Here is a 19,542-nt window from a genome sequence, read left to right on the forward strand (position 1 = left end):
CAATGTAGATTTTCACATCACATATAAACGTGAGTTTATTTTTACATAAAAACACTGGCGTAGGAAGCGGGGGGAGGCAAGGGGGTCTTATGCCCCCATACTTTTCAGATATTTTGCTTTATATTTGCTTTATAATAGTGTAAAAGTGTGTAAATATAAAAGTGGGGCCCCACACTTTTTGGCACCTTCCTACGCCACTGAAAAAGATACACAAATTGTACTGTTGTGACGCAACAGACTTTAAAATATAAGCAAAGTATTTTATTTAAAATTTAGAAACACACAACTTTGTGGCTGGTTGTCCCATTCCCAATATGCTTTCTGATACCTGCTATTATCCGACATCCATTTGTAGTTTCTACACGATAATACTAATAATTTCTTTACCGCTTTTGACTGAAATATATTATAAAAATATAACTTGAAAGGGTTGCATAATGAAAAAATAAATCATGTTACTACGTACTAATATTGTGGTTATTTGGCTCGCTGTAGCTCGCCTGTTACACCGTTATCTAAACCTCGCCAAAAAATACGATATCAAACGTAGTAACCCGATATTCTATACACATACATATACATAAGTAAGAAGTATATACTATTTGTATCTACATATGCTACCTATACAGTTCTTCCTTACAGTTTAATAACTAACCCTTCTCCGGGTTTGAGAGAAATGTGTTTCAGAGATATAACCTTCTTCACAGCATAAGTATCATCCTTGAAATTCGCAGTATTTACAACTACTGTACCAACTTCCGAACTGACCGGCTCCCCGCTATAGTCATCCACAGAAGATACGTCCCCGAAATTGATGGCAACCAAGTACGACGAAAACCCTTTGGCTTTTCGAATGTATGAAAATATATTGTTGTTGACGACTGCGTAGCTAAACTTCCCATACAAAAATGACTCTTGTTGGCGAAGTTTAGCCAATGTCCTGTAGACCTTAATTGGAGTCATATCGGTTGAATTTTTCTGTTTCTGAAATGAAATACATGAACAACAGATCAAACTTATATCATATTAACATATTTTAAACAAAAATAAAAGTGAACAAATTAAAATTGCTGTATATATGACTTTGAAGACCACTTATAGCCCAGTGAACGATGGTATGGTTATGTTATGCTACTGGTGATGATGATGATGTGGTTATTATTGTTGTTGTTGCTGATGATGATGATGATGATGACGACGATGATGATGTAGTTTAATTAAAGGGACATTCCTGAGTTTGCTGCAATTTTTAAGATGTTATTGACTAACAGACACTTTTTAACAATTGTAATTACCTATCAAAACATATTTTTCTGCATAAAATATTATTGGCTGTATATTAAACGTGTTTCTGATCGTTCTAATATTTGTACTAGGTTAAATTTCATTTTATTTCCTAATTTAAAAAAAAATTAATTCGTATGTACGAAATTATTTGAAAGCAAAATCCAGTTTGGGCTTGTTACAAATATTAAGACGACCAGAACACCTTGAATATACAGACACTGATATTCTAAACACGAAAATATATTGAATATGTAAGTTTAATCGTAGAAATATTTTATTAGTCGAAAACATCTTACAATGCAGCAAACTCGGGAAAATCCCTTTAATGTTTTTATTCATCTACGATCCAGATATATTGTGTTCTCAGCATGTAAACAGAGATGTCAGGACAGATTTGATCGCGTACTGCTAAATTGAAATTCTCGTGTTTTACGTCCATAACTTGGTACCTTACGTATCAACGAACCCTGTCTTCCATTTTTGATACAACAGATGTGCTTTATACACGCGGTGGTTATGTAGATTTTAAAATTAAAACTGTCCTATTTAAATACGTTACTGGCAAATCAAGTTTATATACATTTTAGGACTTGATGAAACATTTTTCATACTACCATTGTTATTATGACGATCCAACAAATAGGAAGTTGCTACCCATATGGTGTGGTTTTCGTAAAACAATATGTCTAAATACACTGTCAAAATGGGCCTAAAATGTTCGCAAGACATTGACATTTTTAACAGACACAAAAGCTAATAAGATTCGAAGTGAATAATTTGAAATAAATCCGATGAAACTAACGAAGGAAGAGTGGACCCCCATCAATAGCATGCATCAATATATTATTTTACTCTAGTGGTTTACTACTCCCCAGCATAACGAACGTTTTGGTCCTCCCAGAAAACAGTTTTGTTTGTTTAACGACACCACTAGAGCACATTGATCTATTAATCATCGACTATTGGATGTCAAACATTTATTAATTTTGACATAGTCACCTGTACGTTGATGTCTGTGTAGGTGTCGCTCACCAGTAGCCAGGTGGCGGACAGTACTCACCTGTACCTTGATGTCTGTGTAGGTGTCGCTCATTGGTAGCCAGGTGGCGGACAGTACTCACCTGTAAGTTGATGTCTGTGTAGGTGTCGCTCACCGGAAGCCAGGTGGCGGACAGTACTCGCATGTACGTTGATGTCTGTGTAGGTGTTGCTCACCGGAAGCCAGGTGGCGGGTGGTACTCACCTGTACATTGATGTCTGTGTAGGTGTCGCTCACCAGTAGCCAGGTGGCGGACAGTACTCACCTGTACCTTGATGTCTGTGTAGGTGTCGCTCATTGGTAGCCAGGTGGCGGACAGTACTCACCTGTAAGTTGATGTCTGTGTAGGTGTCGCTCACCGGAAGCCAGGTGGCGGACAGTACTCACCTGTAAGTTGATGTCTGTGTAGGTGTCGCTCACCGGAAGCCAGGTGGCGGACAGTACTCGCATGTACGTTGATGTCTGTGTAGGTGTTGCTCACCGGAAGCCAGGTGGCGGGTGGTACTCACCTGTACATTGATGTCTGTGTAGGTGTCGCTCACCGGAAGCCAGGTGGCGGGTCCCGTCGTGAAGCCTGCCATGCTGGAGTCGTCCCACTGCATCGGCGACCGACTCTTGTCACGGGTGAAGTTAAGATACAGGTCCTGGCGAAAAAAGACACGTATACTAGTAATACATATTTTACTGACTTAAAAAGAACCTACCCAACAAACAAACATGCCCACACAACTAACATCCCCCCCCCCCCTCCCGCACAATAAAAAACCCAAACCAACAACATACGAACAAACAAACACATACTATCAAAATCAAAACCACGTTAAGGTGGTCTTTTCTTCTTTTGTTTTAATGTTTCTTTTTGTCCCTCACAAAAACTTGCTATTTGTATGGGCGGGGCTTTTAAGTTTTATAACTATGGGTCCGGGACAGATTGTCCATTTATCGGAGGTGTGTGGCCAAAATAACACATGTGAAAAAAAGAATCTTTTAGAAAGATTAGAATAACAGCCAAAAAATCTACACGGACATTGCGAATTCAGATCATACTATTATTTAAAAAAGGCAGCGCAGTGCTCAATATGGCCAGATCATTTCAGCAAAATATCTAGATCAATTAATAACAATATTCAGTTGTGTCTACATCAGCTAGTAAAGGTCGTACATTGTGCTGTCACGACAATGATAACTGGGGTTTTGTCATACCTCTCCATAATATAATCCTTTAGGGTCGACAGATTGAGCAAAGGTTGGCGCGATGTCCACCATTCCTATCTCTTCCCCGTAATACGTAGTCGGCGTCCCCCACAGCGTTAGCAGCAGCATATTAAAGGCGTTCACGAAGTTGCGATCCCTGACAGATGTCACCCTTCTAATGTCATGGTTGTTTAACTGAAAAAAAGAAGTTTGTTTTGTTTAAAGACACTACTAGAGCACATTGATTTATTCATCATCGGGGTTGTTTAACTGATGACGAGAAGACAAAAAGAGAACAATATTAATTGAAAACGACACCACTGGAGCACATCGGCTATTGGGTGTCAAACATTTGGTGATTCTGATTCGTAGTCATCAGAAGAAACCCGCTACATTTTTGTTTTCTAAAGCAGCAAGGGACCTTTTATATGCACTTTCTCACAGACAGGAAAACACATACCAGGGCCTTTGTCCATTTGTTGTGCACTGTTTGGAACGAGAAAACCCCCAATCACAGAGGTGGTTCGATCCTGCGACGCAAGCACCTCAAGCTAAATCCCGCCTTGATTACTGGTTAGTCTGAGACTATTGGAAATCAAATATGGCAGCAATATACATGTACAGTTCAACATAATAACGTGTTCTATATGACCAGGGGACGAAACGTCTATAGTATAAAATGATAGTGTGTACGAAACGTCCAGGGACAAAACAAATCAGGTACGAAACGTCCCGTGGCCGCTGCGAGTGCATTTCCTCATCACGGGAAAAGGTTGGGAGAATCTTTTCCTGTGAAATGGTTTGATATGGGAGTTGTTGAATACAACGCACATTCTTTATATCTATTAAGGGGTAAAGAAAGACAGATTCAGCTGCCAAAGTCTGCTTTGGATTTTCCTCATCCCAAGGTCGGTGTACCTTTAACTGATTGTAAACATAATATTAACCAATTTATCTCTTCAACTTGGCAAGATGGTTGGAACAGTGCGGTTGCGAACAAGCTTCATTCTGTCAAGCTAGACCTGGGAGAGTGGCAGTCATCCTACGGGTGGTGCAGGAAGGATGAATTAGTCTTGTTTCGCGCTCCCATCGGTCATACATACTTGACACATTCATTTATCTCTAAGTGGGCTGCTTCACATCAGTGTGAGTCACAATTACCAAATGTTTGATATCCAATAGTAAATGATTAATTAATCGATGTGCTCCAGTGGTGTCGTTAAACAAAACAAACTTTAAATTTAAATTTTAATCCATCTGTGAGATTTGTGTTTTTTGTACAGTTCTTGTGCTTTAATTTAAATGTTGAAAATGTTTAATATTGATGTTGATTATGAATTCATTTATACATTTACCGTAGTTTGACACCCAATAATCGATGTAATTTTCATGATGGGGAGTCGTTAAACATTAATTAATTCATTCATTCATGTTTCTTCAAGACATTTGCCTTTACCACAGCCAATAACCGATGCATTTTTTGTGTGCTGGGGTGTCGTTAAACATTCATTCATTTATTCATTCATTCTTCAAGACATTAACCCTAATTTTAAACTATGTACCTTTTCTGTTTCTGCTACTACAAACATCATGACAACATGTTTGGTTTGCCAAAGGCAAAGATGATTATTTAAGTCAGGAATTAGTTTTTGTGTAATTTTTGTGTAAAAGGTTTTGTTTTTGTTTACCACAGCTCTGTACGTGGTTCAATGATTTGAACGTGGATTGGTTTTGTCTTTACTTTTGCAACCATACTTGGAGGAAGCACAAGTTGACACCGGATATCAAAACATTAATATTTTCATATTCTCAAGTTAATTATTTAAATATTATGTGTAGGATCGATGTATTTGAATTTATTTATCAAAACTATATGTATAAATAGCGAAATATGGGACATACACTACGACATTGCAACTGTATTAGACCTACCTCAATAAATGTAACTTGAATACATTTAAATAACATCCAGAGACGGGACCCGGGACAGACATGCTTGAAACTCTAGTGGTATATGAGCATGTCAAAAATATTGGACTTGGACTTAAATACCAAATGCTGATAGTTAATTTTTAAAGTTTATGAACTTCCATTGCCAATGTCTGGTGCACAAGGCATGTCAACTTACAACAAAATTCGGCCACGCCCCTTCTGGTAAATCTTTGTACTCCTTCTCGACGGCATCCCGAATGCACGTGCCGCCACAGTGCTTATTCTTGTAGACGGCACGAGCCAGCTCGAAGTTGAAGGTCATGTCGGACCCCGTCTTGAACCACCAATCGCGAACAGCTTGTGACGTCACGCGTGCTTCAGCCAATAGGAACCTGGGATGTTTAAAGAGTATTATTTAGAATGAAACATTTTAAAATAGAACATCAAATAATCTAACAATGAATATAAAATGTTGTTAACAATTCCAGAAAACTGAACTGGAAACATCCATCCCACCACTATTGTCTGGGATATTACATCATATCTGTTTCTTAATGGTAAAACATACAGCGTGTATTCGAAACGCAGAGTACGTGTTCCTAAACGTTTCGAAGAGGCAAGAAAGGGTTCATGAACGTGTTCCCGTTCTCAAATCCCACTACCGCGTCTGGTGGTGTGATCAGAACGGGTTCTCCCCCGTTCGAGAACGCAGTTTCGAATGGAATACAAACAGTACTCACGGCCACAGATCACAGTTATCTTCCCATTTTGGTTGACCGGAAATATATTCGCGCATGTAGCTTGCTGTTTGACTGTGATTATTTCATGGCAGACAGCTTTGAAGTGGCAACTATTAGACTGACGTTGACCAAGGAGAGCATGTAGTTTGCAAACATGTGTAACTTGTTAACACTGAAGACCTTTTTTTGTGGTAATTCCAGCCTATGTAAAATACATGTGCCCCGGCCAGGTTTAGTGGGTGTGTTTGTTTAAACCAATATCCTGTGAGAATGGGCTGGACGACAAGCCTTATCCTTTTCATGGTATATTGCCTCCAGACAGGCAAAGGTGCATTAAAAAATCCACGGGGCTACTGATATTAATAAAAGTGCTATAACAACTAATGCTAGGATTCAGACTATCAACTGTCACGACATTGTTGGCCAACTCGACAGATGCGTTGTAATTTCCCCCACTCCCAACGTATGATGGGTGCGCTGAAATTAACAACTAATCGGTCGTAGGAGTTGTATAAGACTAGAATCGAGTTGTAACAGCGCTAAGACTAGCAACTGGACAGTCGTAGAAGTCGTGATATGTGCGAGTTCGCCAAGTTCGTCCTGACAGCTGGTAGTCTAAGCCTAGCATAGCGCTATATACAAACACATAAATTAAATAATTGTAGGCTGTGGCCATACAGAGATTCTGCCTGAGATTCAGCAGGTCCTGGAGTCTATCACCTTCAGTTAACTCAATGAGTTATTCCCCTTTTCAACCAGTGCTCTACGACTTGTATATAAAAATCTACAGAAGGCACTGTCCTGTTAACAATATTTTATATCCATTATTAGAAGTGAATTAGTAATTTGATTCAAAATTACCAAATGTTTGACATTCAATAGCCGATGATTAATACATCAATGTGCTCTAGTGATGTCGTTAAACAAATCAAACTTTAACTTTAATAATCTGATCTTTTAACAGATAAGAAACTCATAACGGTAAACTTTACCTTGTTTTACCATCCTTTCTTTCAAACTCGTCCAGCACAGCCCTCCATCCGTCGATAAGGATTTTATTATCGGGCAGATTCATCGTATAATTATGGCGCCAGTAGTGGAACAATTTCTGTTAACAAGAAACACAATCTGATATTGGCTACATAGTAGTAAGTAGGGATAGGTGTTATGAGAATTTTTATTTCGCGATGTATCGCGACATGCGTTCCTTGTATTACGATAGGTATCATAATATTAAATGTATTATTTACCATAAGCGTACTAGGTTGGGGCTGTTTTCCGCAGTCCTGGAGTAAGTCATCAAATTCGGGAAAAAACAATAGTAATATTCGTGGAAAATGTGCTAACATAAGGTATTTTCATCAGAGGCGTACGGGCTCCCATTTTGGTGGTGGTGGGGGAGGGGGGGGGGGGGGCAGCTTGCTTTTGCCCGAATTAAACAAAAATGCCCGAATCTGGATAAGAACATGGATGGAATGATGGAAATACATGACAAAAAGGTCTCAGGTTACCACATTTTGCCAGAATATCTGTATCATCTCTACCTCTACCCGTATGAACACGTACAAAACAAAACAAAATAATAATAAAAAAAATACATGATACCAACTGAAGTATTATATGGGTCACTTCAGTTTACTGAAGCTTGTTTAATAATAATAATGTCAGGCTATTTTTTTTTTTCTCACATGTATGAACACTGTTGAGAAAACCAGTCGAATCTAAGAGACCGGGGTTTCCGACTGACAACGAAACTAAACTACGGAAATTACCGAGTGTATCGGTACAAGTAAAATATTACCTTAATATGTATTATTTACTCTTTGAACCATAATCATAAATGTATCGGTTTATCATACAACCATGCTTCCTACTGACCCGATAAACTCTACCTGATAATTCGAAGTGTTATCATGTCACTAGGAAGTGTTATTATGTCACTAGGAAATGAATTGTGCGCATGACGAATCGTTGCTCAATTTTCAGGTAGATCGTTTTCTCATTTTTGAAACATCCATTTACAGTAATAATTGTTGAATTGCATAAATGAATATAACATTTACACTTCCTATAACATCAAATTACCTCTTATTTTTCAATTCTTCATTATTTGCTCCCATTCGGAACTAGCCAGCATTTTTAATTAAAATTTTTGAAACAAAAACACAAGTAGCTTCCTGCAAAGAATGTTTACATTGGGAACAGCGTCTGACGTCACAGTCACTAGCAGCCAGGTCACACATAAACTTGAGTTTATTTTCACAGAAAAAGGTAAAAAAATTGTAATGTGACACAACAGAATTTGAAATATAATCAAAGTATTTTAGTTAAAATTTGGAAACACACAACTTTTAGGCTGGCTATGTCATTCCCAAGATGCTTTTGGGCACCTGCTATTGTCTGACTTCCGGAAGTAGTTTCTACACGATAAAACTAATAGTTTCTATACCGCTTTTGATTGAAACATATTACAAAAATACAACTTGAAAGGGGTTGCATGATAAAAAAAAAATCAGTTACTACGTTTTGATATCGTGGTTATTTGGCTCGGTTCGATAACGGTGTAACAGGCGAGCTTCATAACCTCACCAAATATTCACGATATCAAAACGTAGAAATCTGATATTCTATATATACCGGTAATACCTCTCATCCCATATTTTTTTTATTATTCGACAATCCATGCTAATTTACTTACAGTCGCCTGCCATTTTTTTTTTATCGTGTGACTGATACTCACTATCTATAACACACGAAAGAAACGAGAATATTAATTTAATTTTCTTTAATGTATTTAAAATTAATTAGTTTGAATCTTATTAGTTTTTTGTGTGTGTGCTAAAAGATAGTCAATGTTTTGTGAACATTTTAGACCCATTTTTGACAGTATATTTACCGAATTAGTTTAATCATGAGAAAAAAGAGAACCTATTAAATATGGGTATTTCTTTTATTGTTGATTATATTATTCTCCATGTAAACACCCTAAAGAAGCAGGCTGCTATTCCTGGTTTGTGTTACAAAGTGATAAAACTATGGTCACACAGACTTGTATGTCGTATGAAGTCGGTTAACGATAACCGTTGATAGCGAGAACACTTGAGATTATTAAAACAGTAGGTGTGTTTGTACTTCGCAATAGAAATCATAAGCGTACGAGACAAGGAGGGGGAGGGGGGGGGAGGGAGGGAGCAACTCAACTTAGAGCAAAAACGATAGATGGGTCATTCTACCCACAATATTAGATGTAATCCATGTAAAAATGAGTAGTGATTCATTTGCAACCCTATATAGCTGTTTGACAGTAATTCTAATATGAATAAATAATGTTATCCATATTCGGACATTTTCGTTTAATTCGGGCAATAATCAGCCCCTACAAAAATGGGAACCAGTACGCCTATGTTAGAAAGTGATTTAAAACATGGTAGAACATGTTTATGCATAACGTATTACATAACACTTATAGCAAACATACAATGAAAAATACAAATTAAATGTAGAGTCAGTGACTCAGTAAGAAGGTGAGTTGAAGAAAATACATGAAAGTATAAAGCTGTGAAGAACAGATAAGAAACCAATTATAACAATAACCGACGTCTCTGCATAGCATGGTGTACATATTTTGCTAAATTAATAACAATTGTAGGGGTATCACAAGACATTAGCCTATAAAACGTTTGGATATTTGGCCATCTATTGTAAATCTTATTTAAATACTGTTGTTTTAAATCTCTATACATTGGGCAAACTAACAAAGTGATATTCATCTTCTATAACTTTCATATTATATAATGTACAAAATCTCTGATCATTAGGTATATTATGATATCGACCCGTTTCACATAATAGACTACGAGAGGATAATCGTAATCTGGTTAGTGAGCGTTTTAAGTGTGGCGATGAAATAAAAGATAAATATTTTTGACACTCAAAACTTTGTTTGAACTTATTATAATGTTTTAATTTAGAAATAAAATGACGTTGATCGTTCCATTCTTGTAAGTATTGATCCATTGAGATGACCTTGTAAGTTAAAATACAAAGATATGATAAGATTAGAAACAATGAACTTGGAGAGGGACATTGGAGGATCAGCGCTAATTTATTTCCACTTGTGCTTAAAGGTGCTATGTCAAAATTGCAATAATCGCGGTACCAGCCAAAATATTTATAAATTTTTGCTTTGAAACATAAAGTTTATACCTTCAGGTATATGCCTATAACAAATACAACTAAATAATTCCATTTACTAGTAGAAAAAACCCCAACCTATAATATGGGGAAATTTTGAGAGTGTGTCACACGCATTAACTAGTGACGTCACTGTGTGTGTGCGTGTGAGTGTGTGTGTGCTTATGCGTGAGTGTGTGTGCTTGTAATTGTCTGTGAGTGTGTGTCTGTGCTGTGTGTGTGTTTGAGTGTGTGCGTGTGTGTTTGTGTTTGTAAGTGAGTGTGTGTATATGTTTGTGTATAAGTGTATGTTTGTGAATATATATATGCGTTTGTCCTCTGTATGTATTTGTGTCCTGTGCGTGTATAATATAATTTTAAAACATACAGAATATAACATAAAAAACCCTTTTGTGACATAAAACTATTCCGAGATCAGAAAACGTTTTTAACAGTATAGACTTACCTTACATTCTGTACTTGTATTTAATGGACATTTGAAGTTCGGGTTAGGCTGTTCATTGTGAGACACGTTTTTTGTTTCAAACAAGAACGACACCGCGTCCATCCGGAACCCGTCGACACCACGCTCCAGCCAGAACCTCAGAACACCCTGTACCCAAATACACGTACACTGATGAGCAATAAATATGGGATCACACCAACACTAACAGGAAGGAGTGACTGGAACCAAAACACTCATCCATTGTGTCAGAAAATTAACCGTGTTATTGACGTTCAATCCCACATTATATAGGAGGAGGAAATGTTTTACTTAACGACGCACTCAACACATTTTATTTACCGTTAATAGGCGTGGTTAAGAATCACACAGGGAGGAAACCCGCTGTCGCGGGCTACTTTTTCGATTAGCAGCAAGGGATCTTTTATATGCACCATCCCATAGACAGGATAGCACATGCCACGGCTTTTGATGTACTAGTCGTGGTGCACTGGCTGGAGAAAGAAATAGCCCAATGGGCCCACTGACTTGGATCGATCTCAAACCGACCGCGCATCAAGCGAATGCTTTACCACCAGGCTTCGTCTCACCCCCACATTATATAGAGAATAATATATGAGTGGTCGTTGGATCTTACAACGAGTTGTTTTAAAATGTATCTAACGAGTTGTGAGATAAATGGTATCCAACGGACACAAATGTAGTATTCTATTTCTTACATATCCTCAAAAATCATGTAATGTTTTAAGAAAATTTTAATATCTATTCCGACTAAAAGTTATTTACAGCCCTTGAGCTTGTAGCTAACTTATTTGTCATAGACACATGATTGTCAGGTTAACTATACGTCACAGTGTAATCAATTTTGATCGTGCTGTTTTTTCATTGGATGTTTGGCATTGGTGACCTTGTTATCACATAGGAGCAGCCAGTCGTATGTCTTGAAATTGTTAACAAACGTACATCTGTTAATAAGTATGTGTTACCACAAATAAGGAACGATGTCCTCGCCAACAGTTACTTAAATGTCAACAATTGCTCCCTAATTTCTTTCGTGAGCGGGACGTAGCCCCGTGGTAAAGCGCTTGCTTGATGCGCGGTCGGTCTAGGATCGATTCCCGTCGGTGGGCCCATTGGGCTATTTCTCGTTCCAGCCAGTTCACCACGACTGGTATATCAAAGACCGTGGTATGTACTACCCTGTCTGTGGGATGGTGCATATAAAATATCCATAGCTACTAATCGAAAAGAGTAGCCCATGAAGTGGCGACCGCGGGTTTCCTCTCTCAATATCTGTGTGGTCCTTAACCACATGTCTGACGCCATATAACCGTAAATAAAATGTATATATATATATATATATATATATATATATATATATATATATATATATATATATATATGTAACGTTTTGGGAGGACAAAATTATATAGCATATTAGTGGAACCAAAGATTATGTAACTATGTCAAGAGGATTAAAATGTAACTCCTTTACGGCTTTAGTAGCATCTAAATAGTTTGGCATTTGATATTACACCTGGAATGGTGACATTTGTTTATACCCACGTGCGGGTTGTATCGCTCTCTCTCTCTCTCTCTCTCTCTCTCTCTCTCTCTCTCTCTCTCTCTCTCTCTCTCTCTCTCTCTCTCTCTCTCTCTCTCTCTCTCTGAAGTGTCGTTCATAAAATATTCCTTTCCGTCATTTACCTTCATGTCTTCCACCACATCCGGGTTCCTGTAATTGAGATCTGGCTGAGCAGAGAGGTAGTTGTGATAATAATATTGATCTCTCGTCTTGCTGTAGTTCCAGGCAGAGTCGCCAAACACACTAACCTTGGTTTCAAATAGAAACATATGTATATAATGACGAACACACTAACCTTGGTTTCAAATAGAAACATAATGATATAATTACGAACACACTAACCTTGATTTGAAACAGAAACGCATTATGTATACAATTACAAACACACTAACCTTGGTTTGAAACAGAAATACATTATACACATGTAGACCTATATACAATTACAAACACACTAACCTTGGTTTGAAACCGAAACACATTATGTATATAATTACAAACAAACCAGAAATACATTATGTATACAATTACAAACACATGAACTTTGGTTTAAAACAGAAACACATTTTGTATACAAATACAACAAACTAACCTTGGTTTAAAACAGAAATGGATTATGTATACAATTGCAAATACACTAACCATGTTTTAAAACAGAAATGCATCGTGTATACAATTACAAACGCACTATCCTTGATTTAAAACAGAAATACATTATGTATACAAAAAGAAAGAAATGTTTTATTTAACGACGCACTCAACACATTTTATTTACGGTTATATGGCGTCAGATACATGGTTAAGGACCACACAGATTTTGAGAGGAAACCCGCTGTCGCCACTACATGGGCTACTCTTTCCGATTAGCATCAAGGAATCTTTTATTTGCGCTTTCCACAGGCAGGATAGCACAAACCATGGCCTTTGTTCAGAAAATAGAATTTGAAAGTTACTTTAATATACTTAACAGGAAAAATTATACCACTTTTCTCCGATTTCGTATATCTAATCATGTCTTACCAATTGAAAAGGGCAGGTGGTCCAATGTTCCAAAAGAAGATAGAACATGTACATTATGTAATATAGGTGATATCGGAGATGAGTTTCATTATATTTTTATCTATGTTAAATTTAACAAGGAACGAAAAAGATTACTAAAGCCATACTATGTTATTAGACCAAATGTAATTAAATTTAGAGAACTGTTTAACTGTAAACGTGTCAGCATCCTTAAAAAGCTTTGTGAACTTATTAATATTATAAATAACCACTTGACCTCCTGAAAACCCATTTTATATAGTTTAATCTTACTTATTTGTTTGTTTGTTATAAACACTTGTCACTTAACGTATGCGTGTATATGTATATATAAAGTATATATTGTACTCCTCTGATGCCACCGGATGGTGGCTTTGAGTGATATAAAGTTCTGTTCTGTTCTGTTATATTCTGTTCTGTTGAACCAGTTATGGATCACTGGTCGGTGCAAGTGGTTTACACCTACCCATTGAGCCTTGCGGAGCACTCACTCAGGGTTTGGAGTCGGTATCTGGATTAAAAATCCCATGCCTCGACTGGGATCCGAACCCAGTACCTATCAGCAGCCTGTAGACCGATGGCCTAACCACGACGCCACCGAGGCCTGTTTATGTATACAATTACAAACACACTAACCTTGTTTTAAAAGAGAAATACATTATGTATACAATTGCAAACACACTAACCTTGTTTTACAACAGAAATACATTATGACTATTTATACAATTACCAACACAATAACCTTGTTTTAAAATAGAAATACATTATGTATACAATTACCCACACACTAACCTTGTTTTAAAACAGAAACACGTTATGTATACAATTACAAACACACTAACCTTGTTTTAAAGCAGAAATGCATTATGTATACAATTACCAACACACAAACCTTGTTTTACAACAGAAATACATTATGCATACTATTACCAACACACTAACCTTGTTTTAAAACAGAAGCACGTTATGTATACAATTACCAACACATTAACCTTGTTTTAAAACAGAAATACATTATGTATACAATTACCAACACAGTAACCTTGTTTTACAACAGAAACACGTTATGTATACAATTACCAGGAGGTCCATGATGATCGTAATAATGACTGTCATAAGCACCTACAATATACTAATACTGTACAAATAGCGAGGGTTACCCAGTTGTTGGGCGGGTCGTTTGAACCATTTCTCCAGACATAGTAATCCTTGTACTTGGGGTCCATGTCGATACTTCGCTGAAACCATCTGTGTCGATCACTCGTGTGGTTTGGTACAAAATCCAAGATCACTTTAATATCTATAATAATAATAATAATAATAATAATAATAATAATAATAATAATCGTATAATAATAATAATAATAATAATAATAAAAACATATAAAATAATAATAATAATAATCGTATAATAATAATAATAATAATAATCGTATAATAATAATAATAAAATATAAAATAATATGTTATTTTTTTGTTTAACGACACCACTAGAGCACACTGATTTATTAATCATCGGCTGTTGGGTGTCAAACGTTTGTTAATTCCGACACATAGTCATCAGGGAAAACCCGTTACATTTTTCCATTAGTACCAAGAGATCTTTTATATAATGCATTTTCGCACATACAGGAAAGCACATACCACGGCCTTTGACCAGTTGTGGTGCACAGTTAAAAGATCCACCGAGGTGTTTCGAACCTGCGACGTAAGCTAAATCCCGCACCTTAATAGTAACAATAATAATTACCATCATCATCACCATCATCACCATCATCATCATCATCATCATCATCATCATCATCATCATCATCATCAGCAGCAGCAGCATCATCATCATCATCATCAGCAGCAGCAGCAGCAGCATCACGACGGCGATAATGATGATGATGATGATGATAATGATGATATATACTCCAAATAAATATATTTATGACTGATAGTACAGTCAGTTATTAAGAAGCCTCCTGTCGAGTAGAAATGTGTTATTATGTTGGAAGCGAAGGCGAGGGTGGGGGTGGGGATTTGGTAAATTAAATCACTTAAAAATATAAGTAACCTACTAGTACATTGAAATTTATTTATAATATAGCGGGGGACTTTTCGACCAGTTCGTATTATCCAATAGTCTGTTCTAAGCGTGTTCGTTTTAAATGTACTTTACTGTACGTTCTTGCGCACATCCAGACAAAGATATAGCTATATTTTTCAACTCTCTCGACTGCCTGTCTTAGGAAAAGGTTAATGGTTAGTCCTTAACAAAAAATCTTTACTGTGTAATTTTAGTCAGTGGCGGATCCAGAAGGAGATCACAATGGTTCCGTGCTCCCCTCCCATCCCGTTTGAAGCGCCATTTTTAATTATCTACAATATACAACACTAAATCTCTCTGAAAACGCGTCTCTGAAAATATTTATTTCAAAATGTCCCGAGGAGCATTTCCCCAAACTCCCTACAGATCTTGTGATCCCCTTTACAGAATCCTGGATCCGCCCCTGTTAGTCGTTAAACAAACGTCCAACTAGAAACATATGACAAGGGTATCATTAAATTGAGGTCCGTGTCTTCAAATTCCCATACCTTTAGCATGAGCTTGTCGTATGAAATCCTCCAAGTCTTGTACTGTTCCAAACAGCGGGTCGACGTCGGTGTGGTTGGAGATGTCGTAGCCGAAGTCCTTCATAGGGGACTCGTACACGGGACTCAACCAGACGACTCCCACATTCAGGTACACGAAATGATCCAGTTTAGAGGTTATACCTGTTGTTTAAACAAGTCTATGTCACAAAGTAGGTGTGATAACTTCTGGTTAACAATGGTTATTAGACAGTTTAATATGTACGTTTTGATAAATAAAAAAATATAAAAAAATATTTCCGAGATGTAAACTGGAACCTCAAAATTATTTGCACTTTGGCAAAAATTCAAGATTCAGTTTCAGGTCCTTTACTTTATTTGCATTTTTCCGATTTCATTTTTTTCATTTCAACTTAATTTCGTGCTTATTTCCAATTAAGGTTCAAACACGCTGTCCTGGGCAAACACCCCAGCTATCTGGGCTGTCTGTCCAGGACAGTGGGTTAATTGTTAGTGGCTAGTGAGAGAGACGAGGGTGTAGTAGCCTTACACCTACCCACTGAGTCGTTAAAACTCGCTCTGGGTGGGAGCCGGTACCGGGCTGCGAACCCTGTACCTAACAGACTTATATCCGATGGCTTAACCACGACACCATCAAGGCTGGTCATATATCTGATTTTTAATAAGATTTTATTCTTGGACGAATTAATAATGAATTCAGCGAGACCGAGCCAAACCAACGTCCGCTAGAACAACTCCTACACAATGTATCAATACTCCTTGACCATGTATCTAGTTGTAACATGAATGAATAGTGATGCAATTTAACAAACGCTTTAAAGGGACATTCCTTAGTTTGCTGCATTTTTTAAGATGTTATCAACTAACAGAGACTTTTTAACGATTGTAATTACATATCAAATATATTTTTCTGCATAAAATATTAATGGCTGTATATTAAACGTGCTTCTGATCGTTCTAATATTTGTACTAGGTTAAATTTCATTTTATTCACTAAAATATTTATTTTTTGTACGTACGTCATAATTTGAAGACAAACTCCAGTTTGGGCTTCTTACAAATATTAAGACGAGGAGAAACACATTGAATATACAGACACTGATATTCTAAACACGTAAGTTTAATCGTAGAAATATTTTATTTGTCGGAAACATCTTACAATGCAGCAAACTCAGAAATGTCCCTTTGAGAAAAAATGTGTTGCTTTTCCAATGTAAATTAGGACACAGGCCTTATAATAAGTCTGTCTGTCTGTATGTTTGTCTGTCTGTGATACATGTAAAACACTATGCAGCAGTGATTAGAATGACTGCATGGCAGATATATTACATAATTATATAAATAATATTTTCATATACTTATATATATATATAATTTTGTGCTGGGATGTCGTTAAACATTCATCCATTCATCCATCCCTCCATTCATTCATTCATTCATTCATTCATACATGGCCGATATGAATTCGAACATTTGGGTTGGTCCATTGCCTTTTATCTAGTTACAATAACAACCACAAAAACTGTGCTACGTGTTTCTTCTGTTTGTTCTGTGAGAAATGACATATTAACATTTTGACGAATTGGCAAATTCATGCCTCTCTGTTGCGATGGTAGTTATTTTCTAACACAACACCGAATGTCACTAGCCATGGGAGTGGGGCTACCATAATCTGGGAGCCCTGCGGTTTAGGTACGGGCAACAGAATGTTTTATGTCTGAGGCGTGAAAGGATTAACCACTCTACATGCTGGAAGAATTACCAGTTTAGTGTTTAAATATCTTAGAACTCTGGGTTGTTAAAAGCCTTTTTTACTATACTGAGACGTTGTCATTTTCAGTAATTAATATACCATGGCATGCCTGTCTGGGAAGCGGACACAACCCCACTGAAAACACCAAGCATTCTGAGGGTACATATAAAGCAATATATTATATGTCTCCAACCGGGTCCAACACATTTTCTCAGCTAAGTTCAAGGGCCACACATAACTACACATACACATACGCTCACATAAAAACTAAACACAATTATAATAATAAATTGAAAAAACAACCTCCAAAATAATTTTTACAGGTGGGGACGATCTCAAAAAGACTTTGGAGCGAACTGATAAACAATTGAGGTGGAACTAACACTGGGTGCGAACTGGTCCAACTGGGGACAGACTAACTTGGGACAGAAATAGCTGGGACCCATTGATTACCGTGCGCAATTATAATTAACAATTAAATATATTTGTTTCTTCCTTGTTATATATAACATACCTTTAATATCGCCGACCTTTCCACCGTTGGAAGCCTTGAATGATCTGGGATACACCTGGTAAATAACAGACGTCTTCCACCAGGGCAAATCCGGGGGGAACCTCCCCCGCACTGCCGGAGCTAAGAGGGTAATTGCCGTGACAATGCCCATTGCAATGAGAAGTCCCACAAAAACTATCAGTAGACATTTTTTAGTGGCACAAAATGGAGTCTTCTTTTCATCCATGATGCGTCTGCTACTTTGAACAGTGTCTTTTTGGTCCCCTGTCTTGGTTACAGTGCGTTCTCTAATCATATCGCGGGTGCCTCGGTGTCGCGGCATTTTTTTTTTATCGAGTTATGTTTGCTTTCAGATAACACGTACTGGTAAACAAATAAGTGTTTGCATAAATTCCTCTGAAGCTGAATAAAATAAGCAACCGTGATATTGGTGTTAACAATTGATCACAAGCATACTGGCAATAGTACATTATGACCCGGCAACTGAATTAACGTCCCGTATTGTGATTCCGTTGAATTAACGTCCTGTATTGTGATTCCGTTGAATTAACGTCCCGTATTGTAATTCCACTGAATTAACGTCCCGCATTGTGATTCCACAGAATTAACGTCCCGTATTGTAACTCCATTGTATTAACGTTCCGTATTGTAATTCCACTGAATTAATTTCGATTAGGATATGATTCTGTTTCCTTCTAATTCCATTCGGGGACCCAAGTCTATTTTATCTCGCCAGATTTCATGTAATTTCTAGAAGCATTCAACGGAAAAGAGGTATCAATCCCAACAAGAATAAGGATTTCTTTCAACTGTGAAATGTGACACAAACAGGAAGGAACGAGTTGACATAAACTCGGTCATGTGTATCAGAGTTACGCCCGATCCATAATATTGTAATACCTGCAAACGTGCACATTGTTTACTCAACTGTGACATTGGTAAGACTTTTTGTGATCGGTAACAAAAGGAAAAGAAAACAAGAGTGGGCGATGAAGTATGAATCTAGCTTAAGACTATAGAGGAAGGAAGGAAATGTTTCATTTATCGATGCACTCAGCACATTTTATTTACTGTTATATGGCGTCAGACATATGGTTGAGGACCACACAGATATGGATTACTCTTTTCGATTAGCAGCAAGGGATCTTTTATATGCACTATCTCACAGACAGGATAGCATATACCACGACCTTTGATATACCAGTCGTGGTGCACTGGTTGGAACGAGA

At 37.2% G+C, this 19,542-nt stretch overlaps 1 protein-coding gene across 2 annotated transcripts; it reads right to left on the reverse strand.

Moving 5' to 3' along the window:
- Positions 1–246: 246 nt before the first annotated feature.
- On the reverse strand, positions 247–19,148 carry LOC121375715 (maltase A1-like). 2 transcript variants are annotated; one of them, XM_041503308.1, is made up of 10 exons: positions 18,314–19,148; positions 16,029–16,208; positions 14,609–14,748; positions 12,536–12,661; positions 10,832–10,978; positions 7,185–7,300; positions 5,649–5,844; positions 3,530–3,715; positions 2,836–2,970; positions 247–984 (listed from the first exon to the last, which is right to left on the reverse strand). In XM_041503308.1, the coding sequence occupies exons 1-10, from the start codon at positions 18,633–18,635 to the stop codon at positions 637–639; spliced, it is 1,896 nt and encodes a 631-aa protein (XP_041359242.1). In that variant the 5' UTR covers positions 18,636–19,148; the 3' UTR covers positions 247–636. The 2 variants fall into 2 exon arrangements, with proteins under 2 accessions (XP_041359242.1, XP_041359243.1); XM_041503309.1 differs by lacking the exon at positions 10,832–10,978.
- Positions 19,149–19,542: the final 394 nt, after the last annotated feature.

This window comes from Gigantopelta aegis, chromosome 6 (genome assembly GCF_016097555.1).
Source record: "Gigantopelta aegis isolate Gae_Host chromosome 6, Gae_host_genome, whole genome shotgun sequence".
NCBI classification, from domain to species: domain Eukaryota; kingdom Metazoa; phylum Mollusca; class Gastropoda; order Neomphalida; family Peltospiridae; genus Gigantopelta; species Gigantopelta aegis.